The following is a 23,660-nucleotide window of genomic DNA, read 5'->3' on the forward strand; positions in this document are numbered from 1 at the left end:
CCGCCCCCCGCCCCCCCCCCCCGCCCGTGGCCCTCTCCCTCCGTTCTGTGCCTCAGTGGACTCCTCGTTAGAACCTGAGTGGATAGAGGGCCCCGCCTCCTCCCTGTTGGTCCCCTAGTGACCACCAGGCCTGGAGATTCACCTAGAGGGTCTAGGCAGGGTTGGAGGCGGCCCCGTGTCTCGGGACTGCCGCCCTCTCCCTTGCACACCTCTGCTGTCTGCAGTTTGTGCCCATCCACTGCTCCCAAAACCGGATCCTAAGCGGCCCGAGAGTGAGACTGTGGTCACGTGTTGTTTTGCCCGCCGCTGAGCGCACTGAGTGGAGTGGGCGGGAGCGCTGGCCAAGGCGGGAGGGGGCTGGGGCGGGCGGACAGGGGTAGACGGCCTCTTCCACCAACCCTCCCTTCCCGGAGCTCCCCCACCCCTCGCTCACCTTAAAACCATCGTGCATCACCATGGCGAGTTGCTCCTTCGCTCGAGACCAAGTGACAAGGAGACTGAGAACTGCAGCAGCGGCTACAGCTACAGCTCTAGCTGCAGTGGCGACCACCCCACTTCTTTCCTCGGGAACCCCAACCGCACTCATTGGGACCGGGTCTTCTTGTCCGGGAGCCATGTGGCTCTCCACGGCCACTGGCTCCCGGTCACACTCCGAGTCCGATGAGGAGGACCTCCCCGTCGGCGATGAAGTCTGCAAACGCGGCTACCTGCGGAAGCAGAAGCATGGGCACAGGCGCTACTTCGTACTCAAACTAGAGACCGCCGACGCCCCAGCTCGGCTGGAATACTACGAAAATGCCAGGAAGTTCCGGCACAGTGTCCGCGCTGCGGCGGCTGCAGCAGCGGCGGCCGCCTCGGGCACCGCGGCTCCGGCTCTCATCCCACCGCGGCGCGTGATCACCCTGTACCAGTGCTTTTCGGTGAGCCAGCGAGCCGACGCAAGGTACCGACACCTCATCGCTCTTTTCACCCAAGATGAGTACTTCGCTATGGTGGCCGAAAACGAGTCAGAGCAAGAGAGCTGGTACTTGCTGCTCAGCCGCCTCATCCTCGAGAGCAAGCGCCGCCGCTGCGGCACACCCTGCGCACAGCTGGAGGGAGAGCCGGCCTCGCTGGGGGCCGTAGCGGCGGCGGAGCCACCCTTCTACAAAGATGTGTGGCAGGTAATAGTCAAACCCAGGGGGCTGGGGCATAGAAAAGAGCTGAGCGGCGTGTTCCGGCTCTGTCTTACCGACGAGGAGGTTGTATTTGTGAGGCTGAATACCGAAGTGGCCAGTGTGGTCGTCCAGCTCCTGAGCATCCGTCGCTGTGGGCACTCTGAGCAGTATTTCTTCTTGGAAGTGGGTAGGTCCACCGTCATCGGTCCGGGGGAGCTCTGGATGCAGGTCGATGACTGTGTGGTGGCCCAAAACATGCATGAGCTCTTTTTGAAGAAGATGAGAGCCTTATGTGCAGACGAATACCGCGCCCGCTGCCGAAGCTACAGCATCAGCATCGGGGCCCACCTGTTAACCCTGCTGTCCACTAGGAGGCACCTGGACATGCTGCCGCTGGAGCCCGGCGGCTGGCTCAGAAGGTCCCGCTTTGAGCAGTTTTGCCACCTCAAGGCCATCGGTGACGGGGAGGACGAGATGCTCCTTACCAGGCACTCCGTACCACCCAGAGAGCCTCTTCCCCACTCCAGGAGAGGAAGACTGCACCTGTCCAGAGAGCGCAGGTCCAGGAGAGCGATTTCAGTGCCAGCCAGCTTTTTCCGACGCCTAGCACCCAGCCCAGTGCATGCCCAGCAGCCTGCAGAAACCCCCAGCAACAGAGCTTGCGGGTTTTCTGAAGCATCTAGTTCCGGTTCTGGCAACTCTGCAGAAGGCAACTGTCAAGGCCAGGAGGGTCAGGAAGGAAGCCCAGGTGACTACATGCCCATGAACAATTGGGGCTCAGGAAATGGCTGGGGCTCAGGAGGTGGCCAGGGCTCAAGTGGCCAAGGCTCCAGTAGCCAGAGCTCAGGAGGAAACCAGTGCTCAGGTACAGGGAAGGGCTTCCGAGGTGGCCACGGCTCCAGTGGTGGCCAGGGTTCAAGCAGCCAGGGCTCAGGGGCCGAGGGTGCAGGAGGACACCAGTGTTCAGGAGATGGCCAGGGCCCTGCAGGTGGGCATGGTTCAGGCAGTGGCCAGGGAGCTAGTGGTGGGCACGGCTCAGGTAGTGGCCAAGGACCAGGAGATGGCCATAGCTCAGGTGGTGGTAAGAACTCTGGAGGGAGCAAAGGCTCAGGAAGTGGGAAAGACTCTGATCGCAATGGTGAAAGGGCAAAATCTCTGAAGAGAAGATCCTACTTTGGTAAATTAATTCAAAGCAAACAACAGCAACTGCCACCACCTCCACCACCTCCACCTCCACCAGCACCAGCTGGAGCAACTGGTGGAAAAGGGAAGTCTGGGGGAAGATTCCGGCTTTATTTTTGTGCTGACAGAGCAGCCACAAAAGAGCGCAAAGAAGCCAAAGAAGTCAAAGATGCAGAGACCCTGGAAGGTGCAGCTTGGGGTCCCCAAAGAGCTTTTGATGAAGACGAGGATGACCCATACATGCCAATGAGACCAGGGGTGGCTGCCCCTCTGGAAAGCTCCAGTGATTATATGCCAATGGCTCCTCAAAATGTTTCTGCTTCAATAAAGTGCCACTCTCGATCCCCTTTTGAAGATTCAAGAGGGTACATGATGATGTTTCCTAGAGTGACCCCACCACCTGCCCCAGTTCCTCCAAAAGCATCTGATCCTGATAAAAAGGATGACTGTAAGGACAATGACAGTGACAGTGATTACATGTTTATGGCTCCTGGAGCTGGTGCAATTCCAAAACCACCCCAAAATCCTCAGGGAGGCTCTTCCTCCAAAAGTTGGAGCTCCTACTTCTCTCTGCCAAATCCTTTTCGGAGCTACCCATTGGGACAGAGTGACCACAGTGAGTATGTACCAATGTTATCTGGAAAACTCCTGGGGAAGGGCCTAGACAAAGAAGCAGTGTCAATCAGGGGACCCAAATATTCAGCTTCAACGCCTTCAGTTGAGGGCTTTGAAGCTGCCCTCCAGTCGTTCTCAAAGCCTGGAGATGAGGATTCACCTTCAAAGCCTTTAGATGATGGGTCCCCCAAGGACAAGGCTAAGAGACCTAACCGACATTTTTTTATTACAAAAGGAAATAAAATCGAGGCAAAACCCCAAAAGTCCACACATGAACAGAAAGAGGCTGACAGCTCTAGTGACTACATCAACTTTGACTTCACTAAAAGAAGTAGCAATACACCAGCCCCCTTTATTCAAGGACTGCCACATTTGTCTGGCATAATTGCTAACCCCAGACAGTCACCCTTTTCTCATTACATGAATATTGAGTTCAGAGTGCCATTTCGAAATGCAGCAAACATCATCTCAAATATTTTAAGAGCTATTCCAGGTGCCAACCGCTTCTTTCTGGACGGTGCTAGGTGGCCACTTCTGCCTCTTCTTACCTGTGCTACAGGTAGCAATGCTCATGAGGAAGGGTGTGAGTACATTGAAGTGATGTTCAACCCAGCAATGACACCAGCCTTGTCTTTTGGTGACCGTGCCATTCGCTATGATGCTGAAACCGGTCGAATCTATGTGGTCGACCCATTTTCTGAGTGCTGTATGGACACTTCTCTCTACCCCAGCCACTGCTCCGAACCACCACCTGTAGCTAGGCTGCTGCAGGAAGAAGAGCTGGAGAGAAGACGCCCACAAAGCTTTTCGCAAAGTATCTTTGAATCCGCCAGAGCTGCTGTCTCGGCTTTCCCAACCGACAGCCTGGAGAGAGACCTCTCTGCCTCCTTAGGCTCTGCCGCAGCGGTGGTCCCAGCGCCCACCTTACCCATGGGTCCGGCTCTAGCCGCCGCCTCCACCCTCCCCGCGACCCCCGGCATGGGCGCAGCCGCCTTGGGCTTCGAGGCTGCCCCTGGATTTAACTCTGCCTCCGTCCGCTGGTTCCAACCTGTAGCTAATGCTGCTGGTGCCGAAGCGGTAAGGGGTGCCCGGGTCGATGCTGGTGGTTCGAACCCTAGATCCAGAAACCCATCTGCAGACCTTGCCGGAGATGAGAACGGGGCTAACAGGGCTGCTTTTGCAGCTGCCGCTCCCCCACTACCACCTCGCCACTGGTTGCCGAGACTCCCCGCGCGAGAAGATTCTGACGAAGATGACCCGTACGTGAGAATGGACTTTGCCAGACCTGAGGACAAGAAGTTCGACTCTCCCCCAAAAGGTTGGTAATTTTAGAATTAATTTCTCTAAAATTAATGGTTATTGCTTAATGAATCGATGCGCTACTATGTCTAAAGTCTTAGGGAAACTAAATCATTAGTTTAAATTGTTGAAATTTCACTTCAGTGTTAATCCAACGACAAAATAAAAATATATTTGTAAAGTGCTTTAAAGTTCCAAAGTGAGTTAATATTTCATTAGCTGGTGCCTATTTAGCATGGAAAATAGAATTCAGTTTTAATTGTGTATGGAATACGTTGTGACGTTTGTAAAAACATAAGTTTTAATCCAATCATCATTTCTTGATCTGAAAAGAAGCGATTATCACTTAAGGATATGTAGCATGAGGATGCTTTCAAATATCTTTCCCTAACACAATGATTTATGCAAACAGGACATCTTGGATTGAATCCCATGAACTCATTTTCAAATCAACAAGTAAAAGGTGTTTTTCTATAAATGCCCATTGTTAATTACAGGAATTTTAATAAGAGCACAGAATATTAAACAGTAACTGTTAGTATTTAGGAGAGGATGACTTTCTTTTCTGAAAGTTACTTTTAAAAGAAGCAGTCACCCTTATGTTAGTTTGCTGTGATTTACCAAGAAGGTTAAATCTCAGTTGTTACCATGAATGTCTGGAAGGAACAAAGCATAAATAATCCAAAACAACAGATGACTAGAAGAAGATAGCATTTGGCTTTGGAATGTGTTTTTTTCTGTTGATTTGTTTTGTTTTTACACACAGGACAAATTGCCAGAAACTATGAGTTTTCTTTTTCTCTGTCACTAGTAGTGACAGGCAAGTCACCTTCCCTGTGCCTCATTTTCTTCATGTATCTTTCCCCAAAGAGGGTATCGTGGCAACTTGATAATGGGTATGAATATTGTTCCAAAGGTTTAAAAAGCATTTAAAACATCTAATTGGTGTGTCTTCTGGGAAATCCAGGAGAGCAAGATAATAAGGCTGGAGAAAGACCTGACCTTAGGGGTGGCCTACCCTGCAACAATGGAAGATTTTTAAAGGATTCCTTTACCAAAGGAAGAAATAAGGAAGAGTAGGAGCTGTCAGAGTTGAACAGAAGACTTTGAGTAAATCTACTGTGTACATTATGGAACGTTGTTATCAGTGTGTCAGGAAACATTCTCAAGAAAGGATTTCAGAAGGTGATGTTTCCATAGTCTCAAGTACCTTCCCTTTTTAATAGAATGTGTTTTCCCTAGTGAAGGAAAGGGATGGATCCCAGCAGTTTTCATTCCAGTAGTCAGTTTAGTGAAGATTTTTGCTTTGCTTGCTTTCTGGAATGCTTTTGTGATTGGATATCTGCCCACTGTGCTTGATCAGGCAGAACAAGTCGTGGACTGATCACAACATTCACCTCACAAGCTTCCTATTTAGTGCAAGTGTTGCCCACCCCTCCCTTTTCTCCCCCTGCTTTAGAAAACTTGCCATACAAAAACTCACATTTTCAGCACGGACACATTAAAGAGTGAACATTAAATGGACAAAAGGATGTTTTAATGTGTCAAAGGATTCCATTCAGATCTCCTTTAAATTGTGAACTCCCCCCAACACATGTGCACACACATATACATGATCATCACTACTACTTGAACCATGCATTTAAAATATATAATTCTATTTCCAATAATTGAATTCATAATCAGCTTTTCAGGAACATATCTATTTTATTCTATAAAGTACACTGAAAAATTGATCTCAGTGTATTGTTTGATCCTAACTGCTGAAGACACCCTTAATGATATTGATGTAGGTCTTCCATAGCTGCCTGTATCCTTGTGGTATCTTGGAAAGGACAAGTTTTCATAGAGGTTTGTCTATACTTTCCAACACTTTTTGTTTCAGCAAAGATTAAAATTAGTGAAATCTTGTTCCTTAAATAAACCCTCACTTTCCAATGATTATCCAGGTTCTATTATCATTATTTTAGCTTAAGTTACTGATTTATAAAAAGCTTCGATTGACTTTGCAGCTATTAAAAAAATTTAATGTTCTCTATATGTATTGTTCATTGAGGAAAGTCCTAACTTTATTGAGTGACTACAGCAAAGAGGGTGTATTTCACAAGGAATACAAGGCTTAGGTTGAAACAAGAGAATGTATGTGGAAGCACTTTGGAACTTTAAAGCACTTTACAACTATATTTTTATTTTGTCTTTGGATTAACACTGAAGTGACATTTCGACAACTGAAACTAATGATTTAGTTTCTTGCAAAAATGGTTGATCCTGAGGATAATTCAAAAACATAATTAAGCTATATAAAAAGAAGGATATATAGAAAGAACTCACTGCAGGAATTGACTTGCTACCATTTTAATGTAAATCGATATGGTAGAGTATGAAGTGTTAAGAACAAGCTGGTTAATTTTGATTTGTTTTGACTATAAAGAAATAGAATAATTCACCCATTTTTGCTCTCTCTTCACCTTCCTATCAAATATTAAAACTATATTTCATGTTAGAAAACAAAAATATATACTTTGACAAAGGAATAAAGGCACAGTGTTTATTAGCAGTTATGTCTCTCAAAGGTGATTTTAATTTATGGCAAGTGCTTAAAATAGTACCTGGCATATAGTAAGTGTTGTACATGAATTATTATACAACTCATCATTGTGGTTACTTTTATTACATTTAGAAACACAAAACGAAATTAAAATTCTCTGTTCTCAAAACCTACCTTTCAGTTAGTCTTTACTTTCATTTAAAGTTGTCTATATGGTTGTTCAGAGTTGGGATCTTTATAGTTGGAATCTGTTTAGAGCGTAAGTTAAATGAAGTAAGACTATAAGGCAGTGAGATAGCTTTGTTCATGTAACACAAAATTAATATATAATCTCATTTTTCCAGTCACATTGCATATATGTAAGTACTTTAAAGCCAATTGTTCAAAAGAAGCAGCCAGAAATATAACATGGACTTGACCATTTTATAAATAAAATAATTTTAAAAGTATGAAGTGTTCACATTTTGTATAAGCATTAACATTTAGGAGGAGAATGTAGTTTCTTACATGGTTTAGTCTAACTCTTGACCCACATGTGCATTTTTGCCTTTTATTGCTGTATCTGGTGTAGAATTTGAAATGAGTTAAGGTGAAAAATTCACTGATTTTTTTTTTTCCATTCTAGAGATAGGTAGATAAAGCAGCTGTAGGAGGAGTGAAAGAATTGGTCAGCTAAAGTAGCAGTGTTACAATAGCACTTGGTATTCAAAAGCAAGAAAAATTGTAATAATTATCTTTTGAAATTTTAGACACTGTTATTAACACAAAGGAAGTGTAAGCTTCTTTTCAGTGCACTACTGCCAGATGCTCTTGTCATAAATTATAGGCACTGAGAACAAATTGTTTTTGTCATATTGGACTTATTATAAATTACTAGAGTAAATTCTCCATAGAGCAGAGATATCTCAGTCACCATTGATGGGTCACTTACTTTAGGCAACATTCACCCCTCCCCCCCCAAAAAAAGAATTAGTTGTTTGTTGTAGAGGTATTTGACCTATAGCAATTACAGAGGAATTCATTCAACTAAAGTTAACTAAAGTTATTGGCAATCGTTATCATTTGCATTCATTCTAAGAGTGATACTTCCAGGGTAAAAATGTGAGCCACTAGCAAAATACCTTATTTAAATAAGGACTAGGACTTTAATTGAGCACGGCAGAATATCAAACATGCATAAAAACTCAAACAAGATTTCTTGACTTTTTTCCTTTCTTTAATTGCCAAACTAAAATACTTGCGTCACTGATAAGGAACTGTCGTGGGAACAAACTCAGGCTTCTTAGAGTGACTCCCAATTTTTGTGTTGGAATAGATGAGAACAAGCAGTACAGGGAGAAAAATGGAAAATTGTGTGTGGTTTAAAAGGGACTGTTGTTAAATTGTCAAATTTTGATTGAGGGAATGCTTAGTGCCTTATAATTTGCAAAGTGCATTCACATTCATTATTTTACTGGGGAATAGTAGGTACTGGAACTGAAGCCCGTGGTAAGAATTTTCCTATGGTCAAAGAGGTAAGTAGCAGAGCTGAAAATGAGACCCATACATCTGATTTCAAGCCCATGGGTCCACACAGCACATCACACTACCCTTCAACCAGATGTTCAATCTGTTCTTTTCCTATTGATGAAAGAATATTATATAGTCAAGGATTGGGGAAAATTTTCTTGAATTTGGAAGTTGCAAATTTTTGGTAAGTAATTTATTCAGAGCATTATAACTGTGAACCATCTACCAGAGCTTGAGTAATTTTCATTACATTGAACTGTTGTTGACCATGTCTTAGAATAAAATAATTTGACCTGTACTGAAATTCATTGTTTTAAATCTGGTCTGAATAGGAGTTTGCTAATCTTTACCTCCAAAACACAAATAGTGCATGTATATTTGGATCCCATGGAAACATTGAATGGAAGAAAAGTGAAATGAGGATGCATTCAGTAAATTTCCATTAATGGACATTTCCTTAACTGAGGTTGGGTATCTATGGTTGTCCTAATAATTTATTGACATTGCCAGTTATAACAAAAGTTTCTTAATTTTATTTTTCCATATGTATAAAATCTGATATTCTAATCAGGGTTGTCAAAACAGAGTAAAGTGAGACAGGTGGAAGAAAAAGCACTGTAGAAATATATGTTCTTTATTTGTTTAAAAAGTAACTTTGCTTTTGGCAGCCAGGCAAGTAGATTTTAGAAGCCTTGGAAATCGAATCCTCTCTTTGGGACATAAAATTCCTTGTTTAATATTAAATTCATTTTGTTTAGCACCTTTTTAATGCTTTAAGACTATGTAAAAATAACCCAGACATTTTATTGGCAGTGTTGGAAAGTAGCTTTTGTAAAATGCTTAATTAAAGCTTACAGTATGTTTTGGCTAAGAGGTGCTACCGGATTTTTAGATGGTGAGGATCATTTACTGGAAAACATTGCTTGGTCCTGAGTGAGAAATGAGAGATTTAAAAAGTCACCTTTATAATAATGAAATTAATATATTACAACACACACAGTTTTTACCACACTATTAGATTGTTGATTTTAAATCTATTGATAAAATTTCCAAGATAATGTGCTTGCCATATGAACTTAAAATATATTCTCTAGCAATTCTGCACTGGTTATTGGTTATGCAGTTATAGGTTTTACTTTCAGCAATGTAGGCTGAACATGAAAAATAGGAATTTTTAAAGATTTTTAAAAATATAGACACATATCCCACTTTAGATTTGCCTTCTTTTAAAGAGTATGTTACAATTTCTGGCTGAAGACTTAATTCCTTTTAGAATTAATGGAAAATATGTACTTAGATACTTTATAAAATGAGAAAAGTGCTATTTCCCCCTAACTTCCTGACATCCCTTTCTTATTGGTAAGGGTTGCATTGGTTATATTATGTCTTAACCTCATGTGCCTTTGTTGAACTTGTGTCCCTAATTTCAGTATAATATGCCCCTTCCTACTCTCTCTCTGGCTAAAAGTATAATGACCAATCTGAGAGTCCCACAGGGCCCATAGAAGGCTCATTCCCCCAGATACTGCTTGCTTTTAGTTCACAGCCTGCTTAGGCTTAGCTTGCAGGAACAACCTTCTTTGCAAGGCTCCTTGTTCTGCAGGTTCAAGGCTGTGCTGCGTGCTCTACTCTCAGTTGCTGGCACCGAGGCAGGTGGTCCAGTGTTTAAAGCTATTTTCGTGGTTGGACTGATCACAATATGTTTGATGCTAGTCAGACCCTCTGGTTTTACTGAATATTTAATTCCACATAAATTGTAGTCACTTTAGCTAGTTTTCACAATTTATATAATTTATATAATTTGCTTCTGTGTGATTACTAATTTTCTACTTTGTAGACTCTATCTCTATGAGACTCTGAAGTTTCTCTCTCTATGAAGTCTATGAAGTCTCTATCTCTATGAAGTCTCCATCTCATAGAGATTATAAAGTCTCTATCTCTAAATTTACCTAGAAAATTATTCACATGTGCACCCAAGGTGTTTGAGAGTCTGACGAATGAGTGCTTTTTCATAAGTTGTGCCTTCAGCCTTGAAGGCATAACAACACCGCCCTCACCCTCAGAGCCCCAACCCTGACCCATGAAGGAGTCCTTATTGTGGCTGAAGTTCTTACCATAGTTTTCTTTCACTGCTACTTTGCCCCAAATTATTTCAGCAGCGTGAGTTTTGGGGACACTATTCCTATTGTCATGGCCAGAAGATACATTTCCTGGAGTCCCAAACTGAAACTTCATATATGTCCTTCGACAGAAATGATATTATAAGTGCTGGTTGGGCATAGTCAAAGTAGTTCCTCTTGTTAGTTCAGGAACTGCATAGGTTTAATATAGGTATATGTAGATGAACCTCTGAGCCTACCCACCATTTGTTTATAACATTGTTCCATTGGATAATTTATTCTGAATTTCAACTAAACAATGAGGTTTGGAATATGTCTCCTTTGTAAATTGGAGGCTGCCTATATTAGAATTCTAGTAACTTGCATTAAGTCTGCAGTAACTAGGCAACAGAGTGAAGTAGCCCAAGTGTGTGTTGGGAGGTAGTGAAAACCTGACCTGGGATGAAAATCCTGTAGCTGATCCCCAACTAGTTTGTATCTAATCAAGACTGGAGTGAACATGCATACATGGTCCAGGGCCTGCTAGTGAAGGGCAGGTGTGAAACAATTGTGATGATCTCTGAGGAGATGGAAGTTTACAAGTGCCATCCATTTCCCTTACAAATTCTTTTGATGAATCTGTCATAAAACTATTGTCACCATGGGGAGAAGCATATTTGATGTTCTGATCTATTAAGGAGACAATAGCCTGGTATGATTGGTATTGGAAAGACTAGCAGCAATTATTGCTAGTATTCACTCTTGAAAGGCAGCATTTAAGTTTTTACCAAGTCTTAGAGAATCATCCTCCTATCCATTTATTTACAAAGCACAGAAAAGTGTGATGTGATGTTCTTATTTGGAAAAAGGAAGCTATATATAAGCCAGAGGCAACACTGAACTAATAATATCATTAGTTATCATTATAACTATCATTATACGTTTATATTTGGGGTATATGCTTCAATTTTTCTTCATTTCCTTCCACTTATTTGCCTTCAAACACTTTGATTGTCCCTGTTTGTGTGATCACCAGTGTTTGCAATGATAGCATGTGGACTAATAAACAGTGAGGAACTTCAGAAGGACTTGAAAAATATTTTTTGAGTTCTAGGCAAATTTGAGTTGAAAAGATAACTAAGGCAACTAGATTGGGAGGAGTGGAAGGAAGGTATATTGTTACAGTTTTGGCTTTCTATGGGCAGGGGAACCATTGTTGTTTTGGACTTCAAGCTAATAGAGGCGTGTTTATGATTCATATAAAGAGGTCTGGAATGCCCTGGAAAAACTGCCTTCTTGGCTTGCTTTACAAATTTCCAGGGATATTGAAGTCATGTGTGCTTTATTAGTATATTAAAAATTAATGTTCAGGTTTATATCATTATACAAACTGAAATATAAAAGTTTACTTCATTTGTTTTTGAGAAGATAATGATATCTGCCAAGTTTTGGGGGCAGACGTAGGAAAATGTTTTGACCATTCAGAGTCCATTGAGGTTTTCTCTCCTACAGAGAAGAATTACTTGAAGAGTATACATCCTATTAAAAGGGATGCAATTAACTGGTCATTAAAAAGAGCTTTGGTTAACCAAAAAGTAAGAATACCAATAAGGTCATTATTTATAACCTGTCAATATCAAGTAGAAATAACACATAAAAAACAGGCGAGATTATTAAAAGCATCAACATTTACCTATCAAGTGGTGAAATGATATAAAAATGAACAGAAGGCAGAACTAAGATGTGCTTGTCAGCCTTTTGATATTCATTTTGCAGACTGTTCCTGAATTGCTTACCTTTGCCACCTAACAAGCTTCTGAGTTACTTCCTTACTCTGTTATTTGGAATGTGAACAGGGAATGTAAACTTATTTAAATATTGGTCTAAGTAAAACAGTATTATAAAGGTAAAACTGTGGCTCAAGTTTCTGTAATGCATTTGAGAAGCAAATTAAATTACTTTTGGATTATCTAGTTTTGGATAGCATTATTCCTTTCTACTATCATGGTTAACTAAGAGTTGACAAATATATTTTGTAAAGTATACTTGAAATCACACCATAATTTGCTAGATTTTAGTATGTTATCAAGCATTCACTCAATTCTGGTTTAGGTGTTATTGGAAAGCAATTGAAATACTAATCAAATTTTTAGTAGAGCCTCCATCATTTAAAAATAATAAAGAAGAAAGAAAAACAACTCTGATAACAAATGTCCCTAATTTCAAGACTAGTATAATGTTGATGGGGTAGTTATATGGAGCTTAATTTGTATATTCCTGGAAAAAAATATGAAATGTAGTGTATTATATTGGTTAGTGAGAAATCCCCTTTAAAGCACATGCATTGTGCTATATATGTGAATATATCATTTATATTAAAAAAAATAGCAAGCAAAATTAGGTGAGATACCTTTGTAATCTTAAATTTTTGTTAAAAACATATAGCTGATAATATCTGCAAAATTCTGTGATGCTAGTCTAGTCTAATTTTGCAGCAGATAATTGAGTTAACTTATGGCTATCACAGACACCTTTCCTCCTGTAAACTTGATTGATACATAGAGTCTACAATTTCCCAAGTCCATTGCTGACAGGAAAGATTACTATCTTTACAAATCTAGGGTATTTATTTTTAAATGTTTTAATGTGGAGGAATGGCTCTTTACAGTGAATTATGACTAATAACCACAAGTAAGTGGGAGGGAAATGGAGACCTTTGATGCTACATCTAGCTGTAACATCTGATGAAAAAAATGAATAGTTAAAATGTATTCTGTTGGTTTAATACAAGATCTTGTACTCAAAGCGTACTCTCGGGAATGCTTTCCATGGATTCTGTTAGGTTGGCTGTAATGAAATAGAATACTTGGTACTTTGATGTAACCTGATCTTAAAGTAACACTAGCATCCCATAATAAATTTGCTGACCATTTATCCCCATCTTTTCTCCGGTTCAGTGCTTTCTTCAGTGTACCCTATCCCCTTCCTCTGCCCCACTCCTAATTATGCACCCTCTCAATAAATAGAAGTCAAAGAGAGTAATAACAGAACTTCTTTTTATTAGGTGATTTCTAGAAAATCTTTGAAGGTATGAATTTGCTCTTTCAGAAGAAATTCAGTGATCTAGTCTAGATACAATAACCAAGGCTGTGCTAAAATCCTTTGACATGTGCTACATAATCTGGTGAAGGCATAATCAAGCATGTAGGATAAGAAAAAAATTATCTTTGCCCAATGCCTGGCTCACTTGCTGGCCCAACTGAAAGGAAATAGAACAGTGCATGCATGCATGTACAAAGTTGCTAGCTACCAGAAGTATAGGAGTGGCAGCAAAACTAGTAACTGCCCTTGTGTCTTTGCTGGAATTGTGTTGGTGTTTGTCACAGGCAGTCAGTCCATGCCAAGTAAGGTAAGTCCATGCCAAGATATTCTCCTCAATATGGCTCTCAAAAACTGCTAGTTCAATTTTCATTTTGTTTTGTTTTGGAACAGGGTGGAGTGAAAATGCTTCATATTTTAATTCTGCAACTACCTTTTGTTTTGTCATCTTTTTTTCTAGAGTGATAACATCACCACAAAAACACATTTTAGAAGAAAAGTGATGTTTATGGAGTTTCATCTTTGTCTACTCCAGATCTGCCTAAAAGAAAGAAAATTCAGAGGCTTCTGAATAGAAAGCAACCTGAATTTCTAAAAGCCTACAAGTGGATGCTGGCAGTTGAATGATCATAACACAGATAATTCTTACTGCTGCAGTATGGATCCAGTGATTTTTGAATTTTTGTACTTTGTTTTTGTTTTCTGGTTTCCTTCCCCAATCTGTCTCTTTTAAAGGAAACAAATACTGTAAGAGTAAACATCTTACAACTCTTTCCCCCTCTTTACAAAAACATTATTTACATATGTATACATGTGGCCAATATCAATTTTACTGATGTATAATGCTTAGATTTAGTTTTGAAGTTGAACATTTTTTAAATGAGAGCAGATAAAGAAAAGTTGTGTTCATAAAATGGTAGGTATGATCTGGATTTTTTTTTTTTTCTTTCTACGTAGTACATAGGGAAAACATTTCTTGATCAAAGAATTAAATGTCAACTAAACTCTTATCTTGATGAGACATTTCCAATATTTTAAAGGCAGTACCAAAGGGCAGATTATTTCAGTTTTTGCCCATTAGCAAAAATGCAACATTCTATCTACATTAAATGTCAACTAAACTGATATCCTGGTTTAGCATTTCCAACATTGTAAAGGCAGAACTGGGGAACAGATTATTTCTTTGTTCACTTACAACATTGTGACGTTCTGCTTGGAAACTAATTGAGCATTTCCAAAGCCATATATTTTTTTTCTATTTTGAAACCTACACTTCCTCCCTAAAATAAGCAAAGTTCTTCAAAAGGCTCCTGACAAAGCCCCTCTCTGACTGTCTGGACCTCCCCATTTTTCACCCTCCATTCTCCTCCTCTTCCTGGCTCTTTGCCACACACTCTCCCTCTTACGCCCAGGGCTCCTATAAGTAGATCAGTTTCCCATATTCAAGAAATTAATGTGTACATATCAAACAATATTCTTACTTAAACTTAAGTCAAAAAGAGCCTCTTATAAGGCCTTGTTTCTCTTTGAACAATTGACCTATTAAGATGTATCAAATTAAAAAAATCAGAGCAAGCGTCCTCCTTCTGTTTTTGCTTGCCTCTGATAGAAACTGAATTCAGATTTTAGGAACCTGGACCTTTGAGAACAGGACACTAACAGGTGGTGATCACAGAGGATAGGTACAAAGGTCTTGAAGCTTCCTTAGAGCTTTGTTAGGTGGTAGCATGCAATTCATGACTTGTACCATTGCTGGCAAACCTAATCATCCCACAGGTGAGTATGAGTTTCTGTAGTAGTGTAGGAGTGCTAGTGTGTGTGAGCACGTTTGTGTGTATGTACACCCTTGTGTACCTGTATACATGTGATTGTAGATGTACCTATTGTTTGTAACTCTGTTAAAACAATTGCTTTGCATTTAACATGCAACTTTGAAGTAGTGTAATATTTTCTTGAAGTTTTTTGCCACTTGGTTTTGATGTCATTGAATGTGTACTTCTATCTTCAAGCAGGCTTATAGTACATGTTGCTAAACTAACTTTTCTGAAGAGCTGAGTTGACTTCTGTTATCTTCCCTTGCCTACCAACCAAAGGGATGGAGGGGGGCAGCTTTTTTTATTTTTATTGTGAATGGCACTGAGGAGAGGATATGGCTGCAGTACCAATCACTACTCTAGTTACTGGTCACTGCTAAGACAATTTCCTCAGTTCCTTCAGACTCTTCTCTTTTTCCAACCTAATCAAATAATGCAAAGTGGCTTTTGTTTGTTATGATAGCAACACAGTCTTTTAGGCAGTCGTTTTTCAAGCCTTCAGTCAACATTTTATTTTCAAGTAAGTGAAGTCATAATCGTTCAGAATTGTAGAAAGAAAGATCATTTTGGGGGAAATGCTATACCGCTTTATTTGCATATTAGGTCCAGGGGCTGCCAGCAGACAGAGTGCTGCACAAATGTAAAACTTGCTGAATAAATGAATGGGAAACCTCACACACAACAGTACATACAAATAGAAACAGGTAGAAATAGTCACAGGGACAGCATAACAAATATGCAATCTTTCAGACACTACTTCTTAGTTTACAGACACAACTAATTTATTCAGTATTGTGCTGGAAGAATCTTTTCAGAATACGTGTACAAGCATATCACTTACCTTCCAGCTACAAGTTTATGCTGCTAAGAAAAATCAATGATGGAACGATTTTTTTGTGACCTCTACATTTAATTTGGTATCAAACATAGTCACTTGGTCAGTAAAACTTAAAACTTTACACTTCCAATAATTAATTTCATTTGCTATTTCTGCTTCACAGATCTGCTTTGAGTTGCTTTGGCTTTGTCTTCCTTTGTAAATACTCTTATATTCTCTTCTCTTTGTAAACACCTTGTTTGCAGTTTTGGGAGACATTGCAACTCTGTATAGTGTTTATATATATGTCAGACTTGCCTTTCCATAGAGCTACTTGCAATAAATGTGTTCATGAAATTTATTTGTGTGTAGACTCATTTTTTTCTTAATAGTGTTTTCTCTATTTTGTTATGTATATTTTCTGCTTTGTGGTGGGACTGCATTTTTTTCAAAATAAAGCAATTTGGATAATTTAGTGTTTGGGTTAAAGTCACTATGCCTCGAAACAAAGCTTTTTAATAGAGTTAACACATTAATTTTTGATACTCCAAAAGTGGACGTGACACTAGCAGAATTTACCTGATTTTTTTGGTCAATCATAATGTATGAATCTTGTTTTGAAATGATTATGAGGTTAAGGCAATCATTTACAATTTTCTTTTGTTTCCTTCCCTTGCCACTTACTCTTTATATAACTCCTTTTTCATTTACTTATTTTTAACCACAGGGAAGGCAAATATGAGTACGTGGAAAATATGCCAATGAACAGAAAACATTTTTGCATTCATAGAATATAGAAAGATGGATGAATTAGATATCAAGAATATATTAGTAAATTATATTGTCAGCCTTATCAAAAACCAAAGTTTTAAAGGAATGTTAGAAAAATAATTGCCTCGAGATTTTTTCTTTACCACCCTTGCCATACAGAAAGGAAGTGAAAATAAATATAACCTTGTCACCAATGCTCGCCTTATGATCAGTGGGTGGTGGGAAGGGATCTGTGGAGTGAGGAGGGCCACAGGGAAGGGAGGCACTAACTATATCATGTGCACAATCCAGAAGCTACATGGAGTGTGTATTTGCAGACCATTGAGCTTATTGTGTAGTTTAACCTTATTTGATGCACTCAAGAAGTTGTGTGTAAAATAATATCACAATGGGAAGGTGTAATTAAACTGTCTTTATCATGAAAAACTGTGCACAACCACAGAGATCATTTAAAATCTCTATATATGTATATCTATATGTATCTATATGTATCTATATCTAAACCATCTATATCTATATCATCTCTATCATCTCTATCTCTATCATCTCTATCTCTATCTCTATCTCTATCTCTATCTCTATCTCTATCTCTATCTATCTCTATCTCTATCATCTCTATCTCTATCATCTCTATCATCTCTATCTCTATCATCTCTATCTCTATCTCTATCTCTATTATCTCTATCTCTATCATCTCTATCTCTATCTATCTTTACCATCTCTATCTCTATCTCTATTATCTATCTCTATCTATATATCTATACACACACAGTTGATTCATGAACAACATGGGTTAGGGACAGCAACCTCCATTAAGTTGAAAATGCATGTATACTCCCCCAAAATTTAACTACTGTTGACCAGAAGCCTTACCAATAACAAACCACTAACATACCTTTTGTATGTTATGTATTTTATATTGTATTCTTATAATAAATCAAGAGAAAAGAAAATATCATTAAGAAAATCATAAGGAAGAGAAAATTATAGTATTTATTGAATAAGTTTATGTATTTTTGGATACATGGACCCATCCAGTTCAAACCCATGTTGTTCAACGGTAAGCTGCTTCAAGGGAGGCAATCTTTATTTGTCAGGACATAGTCCAAATATATTATATTCATCCCAAACGGCCCCTCAAGGACAGACAGGCACATCTATGCTTATCAGTTTATGTGATCTTTTTATACTTATTTGATGATTCTCATCTTAATGGGATTTGAATTCCTGGAACAGCACAGGTAGTGTGGCTGCTTCAACAATCAGCAGATTCACTAGCTGGAAAGATCAACATTGAAGAGTACATGAAGACTTTCAGCTTCTCCACTGCTCTAGTGTCATACATAGCAACCATGCGCTCACAATAGAATGTTGAGGGGTACTGTTTCTTTAAAGCACAAAACCTATACAGAAGATTTGTCAGGTAAAACATGCCTAAGTATACACTAGTTAAGCACCTCCAGTGACTGCTTAGAAAAACATTACTAGCTGCCAATTGACCACAAAGGGTGTCTTGCAAAATTGCCAAAATGCTTTTATTAAAAATGTTTTGGCCCTGCCGGCATGGCTCAGTGATTGAGAGTCTGTCTACGAACCAGGAGGTCACAGTTCGATTCCAGTCAAGGCATATGCCTGGGTTGCAGGTTCGATCCCCAGTAGGGGGCGTGCAGGAGGTAGCCAATTGATGATTCTCATCACTGATGTTACTATCTCCCCTTTTCCCTTCCTCTCTCTAAAATCAATAAAAACATATTTTAAAAAAAAGTTTTGAAAACGAAACTGCCCAAAGGCAGAACTGGAAAAATATGAGTATGAAAATTTGTGTAGGTAAGCCAGATCAGGGATCCTAATTTATAAAATATACAAAAGAGAAATTATGCAAAATTAATGCACAGAATGAAGTTGAACTGTATTCTGCTTTAGAAAAATGAATTCACTTTCCTTCCAAGACATGCATGTTCTTGGATGCTGATTTTCAGACAGCAACCTTGTGTCCCAGTTTGCTGCTTTAGTGTACTTTAGAGATAAGAAATACAGCTAATCTGTACAAAATAAGGCAACTTCTCTTCTGTCTCTTGTGCATGATAAATGCTAAAGCAATTAGGAACCCATGTCGCATGCTACACTGCAATGTGTCAGTAACATCAGTGCTGTGCTATATAAAGGGGGGAAAGTTATTTAGAATAAAGTCCTGAATATTTAGGGGAGACCACTTGTTTAACTTAATATTCAGCATTTGTGTCCATAGAACTGAACTAGAAGCAATCTCCTCCTTGACTTTCTAATCTCAGAATATACATTATAAGGTCTTATATTTCACTGGCAATAATCTGAATTAGCATTTCAATAAAAAGAGCAAGGAAATATTGAAATGAAAAGTAGATTATGTGTCTTGCAACTTCCAAGAAAGTTTTCTACATTTTTGCATTTTCTGCAGCATTTTCAGGCACCATGTGTTTGATCTTGCTTTTTTATTATGTTTTTTCATCTTTAAATTAAGATTATGATCATTCCAGGAAGACAGGCTATATTAGTGGTGGTGCTCAGACAGTGCTTAGCATTATAGCTAAATATATCACATTAATTAAACAGAAATAACCCATGGAAGATATAAAGAATGCAAAAAACCTTTTTTTGCAAGACTGACATGTCTTTTTGTGGGGTCGCATCAGTGGCACTTGGTCAACATTTTAGTTGTCAAGGGTTTTAGTTTGGTTTCTTAACACCTTAGAGATCTACAGTTGACTCTTGGTTTCTGTAGAGTTGATATTCTGGAATTGGGTTTAGAACTATGAGGGCTCTTAGACATGGTGTAGATCGGGCCCTATCACCCTTCCAACTACTTCTGTATTCATCCACTTCTCTTCTTTGGAGAGGTTATTTTAATCATTTTCCCTAGCTATTAATGTCCTGCTAAGAGGTCTGGTAAAAGAATAGGATGAAATAATTGAAAATATTTTTTCTTACTCCATAGTTTTATGACCCATGATACTCCATGAAAAAAGATTTGCCATATAAGATTCGAAAGGAGGAATTTCTCTTCTCCCTCTCTGTTTTGATATTCTCCACTATCACCAATAAATGTCTTCATTACACCAATGGTGCTCACAATATTTCCCTTCTTGAATTCAGAGAATAAAACCATTTTTTCTACTTTCCCCACTTATGATAAAGTAAAATTGTGTCTTGCTAGAATTAATGAGAGACATATTTTACCCGAAACCCCAATTGCTAATTCACAATTGAGACAAATCACTAGGCTATCCAAATACACATTTTCATATTACTATAGACATACCAGATGACCCTACATTGCAAGCCATGGATGTGCTGCAGAGTAAACAAAATCCTCTAGAATGATTTTGATCTACTGTTATAATGAATATGTACTCTGTGCTGGCACAAAATGATTGTGATAAGGTATAAGACATCTAGTTCTAGCCAAGATAGACCAGATACTGGAAATACACTGGTAGAACCAGAAGTGGAGATTCACCTAGTTAGAATTACTCTAACCAGCCTTGAATTAAAGACTTTGTAGAAGGTGTGTGCTGATTTGATCAGTGGAGCAAAGGAAAATAATCTCAAAGTGAAAGGATGAGTTTAGATGCTTACCAAGAATTTGAAAATCACTACAAGAAAAACTCCCTGTGGGGAGGATTCTAAGACTAGGGATAGGTTTCAGAATAGGATCCACAAGTGACTCATTGACTTGCAGAGTCCTGAGATTATTAAGCAGATTACTTCTATCAGTATTGAGCCAGGAGTTGAAGTCACCATTGCAGATGATTAAATCAACTTTTTTAATAAATTAAATATCAGTTTTTAAAAAAACCTTATAGGGTATGGCTAAAGCAGTGTTTAGAGGGAAATTTATAGTTGTAAATGTGTATATTTAAAAAAAAATAGAAAGACTTCAAAATAAATATCTAACATACTTATTTTAAAAAACTACATGAAGCAGAACAAATTAAATCCAAGGCATTCTGAAGGAAGAAAATGATAGAGATTAGAGTGGAAATCAATGAAATGGAAAATAGGAGAAACAATATAGAAAATCAACAAAATCAAAAGTTGGTACTTTAAAAATGAATAACAAAACTGACAGACTTTTAGCTAAACAAACCATGTTAAAAGAGAAGATGGAAATTATTAAAATCAGGAATAAAAGAGGGGACATTATTAATGAAATTTCAGAAATAAAATTCACTATAAGAATACTATGAATAATTGTATGTAGACAAATAAGATACACTACATGGAATAGATGGATTTCTGGGACACAAACTACCAAAGCTGACAAAAAGAAATAGAAAAAATGAATAGGTATAACAAATAAAGAGATGGAATATTTATTTATTTATTGTTTATTTATTTTTAAATGTTCCTTTTTGTTGAAAGTATTACAGATGTCCTCTTTCCCCCCCATTGATTCCCTCCACCTGGCATCTGACACCCCCTCCCCCAGGCCTTCACCACACTATTATCTGTGTCCATGGGTTATGCATATAAGCATGTAAGTTCTTTGATTAATCTCCCCCACCCACCCCCACACACCCACCCTTTCCCTCTGAGAGTCCTCACTCTGTTCCATGCTTCTATGTCTCTGGATGTATTTTGTTCATCAATTTATTTTGTTCATTAGATTCCACATATGAGTGAGATCATGTAAAACTAAATCAGGAAGAATCAGAAAACTGGAATAGGCTAACAGCAACTGATGAAATCAAAGCAGGAATAAAAAACTCCTAGGAAACAAAATTCCTGGTCCCAATGGCTTCACAGGGGAGCTTTACCAAGCATTCTACTTCTCATAACAGCAGTCCCTTTAACATTCCTTGCAATGCTGGCTTAGCCATCTAATGTGGTCTATCTTTGAGAATGACCCATGTACACTTGAGAAGAATGTATATTCTGCAGCTTTAGGGTGAAATGTTCTATGAATGTTAGTTAAATCCATCTGATCTAGTGTGTCATTTAGAGTCACTGTTTCCTTGTTGTTTTTTTGACTGGAGGATCTATCCAGTGAAGTCAGTGGGGTGTTAAAGTCCCCTAGTATTACTGTATTGCTGTCGATCTCTCCCTTAAAGCCCACCAGAAGGTTATACATATTTAGATGCTCCTATATTGGGTGCATATATGTTTACCAGGGTTATATCCTCTTGTTGGATTGATTCCTTTAGTGTTATGTAGTGACTTTTATTGTCTCTTGTTATGGCCTTCATTTTGAAGTTTAATTTCTCAGATGAGTATTGCTATCCTAGCTTATTTTTCATTCCCATTTGCATGGAAATTTTTTATTCCATTCCTTCACTCACATCCTGTGTGAGTCTTTTGTTCTGAGGCCAGTCTCTTGTAGACAGCATATATTTGGGTCATGTTTTCTAATTCATTCAGCTACCCTATGTTTTTTATTGGAACATCTAATCCATTTACATTTAAGGTTATTATTGATACGTACTTATTTATTGCCATTTTAATTCTTTATGCCTATGTTTCTCTCTATATATATTTCTTATTATTATTACAGCAGTCCTTTTAACATTTCTTGCAATGCTGGTTTGGTGATGATAAACTCCTTTAGCTTTTTTTCTTTGGTCTGGGAAGTTCTTTACATCACCATATATTTTGAATGATAGCCTTGCTGGATAGAGTATTCTTGGTTTCAGATCCTTGTTTTGAATTACCTTGAATATTTTGTGCCATTCCCTTCTGGCCTGTAGAGTATATGATGAGAAATCAGCTGACAGCCTTATGGGAGCTCCTTTGTAGGCAACAGATTGCTTTTCTCTTGCTGCCTTTAAGATTCTCTCTTTGTCTTGAATTTTTGGCATTTTAATTATGTTTCTGGGCATGGTCCTCTTTGGATTCTTCTTGCTTGGGACTCTCTGTGCCTCCTGAACTTGTATGACTTTTCCCTTCCCCACGTTGGGGAAGTTTTCTGCAATTATTTCTTCAAACAGGTTCTTTATCCCTTGCTCACTTTCTTCACCTTCTTGGAGTCCTATAATGCAAAAATTGTTACATTTCATGTTGTTACACAGCTCCCTTAAACTGTCCTCCTGGGTTTTTTTGGTTGTTTTTTTCTTTTTAGATCTCTGATAGAGTGATTTTTTTCTACCCTGTCTTCTAATTTTCTGATTAGATTCTCAACTTTCACTAATCTGCTGTTTATCCCTTCCAATTAATTCTTTATTTCTGCTATGTCATTCTTAATTTCCTTCATAGTTTCTATATCTTTTTTCATGCTGTTGAGCATCCTTACAAGCAGTATTCTGAACTTTATATCTGATAGATTATCACCATTTCATTTGGCTCTTCTTCTGGAGAATTCTCTTTTTCTTTCATTTGAGACTTGTTTTACGTTCTCTCCATATTGGATGATGATTTGGGCTTGTTTCTATGTATTAGGTAGATCTGCTAGGACTCCTAGCCTTTTTGGAGTGCCTCCAGTGCAGGCCAATGTCAGATGCTGCTTGTGACTGGCCTGGGTATCCTGTTTGGAGCTATCAGCGAACCACAGCTTGTGGCTCCTTCAGCTGGGCCTGGGTGTGTTTGGAAAGGACCATGATACCCATCGAGGTCTACTTTTCCTAGCCCAGGTTACAGAAGCAGATCAAGCAAAGACTCAAAGCATCCAGAGATCCACCTTTGCCTACAGACTGTTATTCTCAGTCTGTTAATGAGCCTCAGGCTGTAGACCGCAGAAAGCTGTAAACTCCATAGGGTGGGGTGAGAAATTTTCCAACA

The 23,660-nt window shown here is 39.0% G+C and overlaps 1 protein-coding gene across 1 annotated transcript; it reads left to right on the plus strand.

Annotated features, from left to right (window-relative positions):
* Nucleotides 1-455: 455 nt before the first annotated feature.
* On the plus strand, nt 456-16,499 carry IRS4 (insulin receptor substrate 4; the record flags this gene model as incomplete). The annotated part of the gene is made up of 2 exons (XM_081126483.1): nt 456-4,272; nt 13,969-16,499. 2 exons carry the CDS (start codon nt 456-458, stop codon nt 13,971-13,973), a joined length of 3,822 nt encoding a protein of 1,273 aa, XP_080982609.1. The 3' UTR covers nt 13,974-16,499.
* Between the last annotated feature and the right edge of the window lie 7,161 nt (nt 16,500-23,660).

This window comes from Miniopterus schreibersii, assembly GCF_964146895.1.
Source record: "Miniopterus schreibersii genome assembly, chromosome: X".
Classification (NCBI taxonomy): domain Eukaryota; kingdom Metazoa; phylum Chordata; class Mammalia; order Chiroptera; family Miniopteridae; genus Miniopterus; species Miniopterus schreibersii.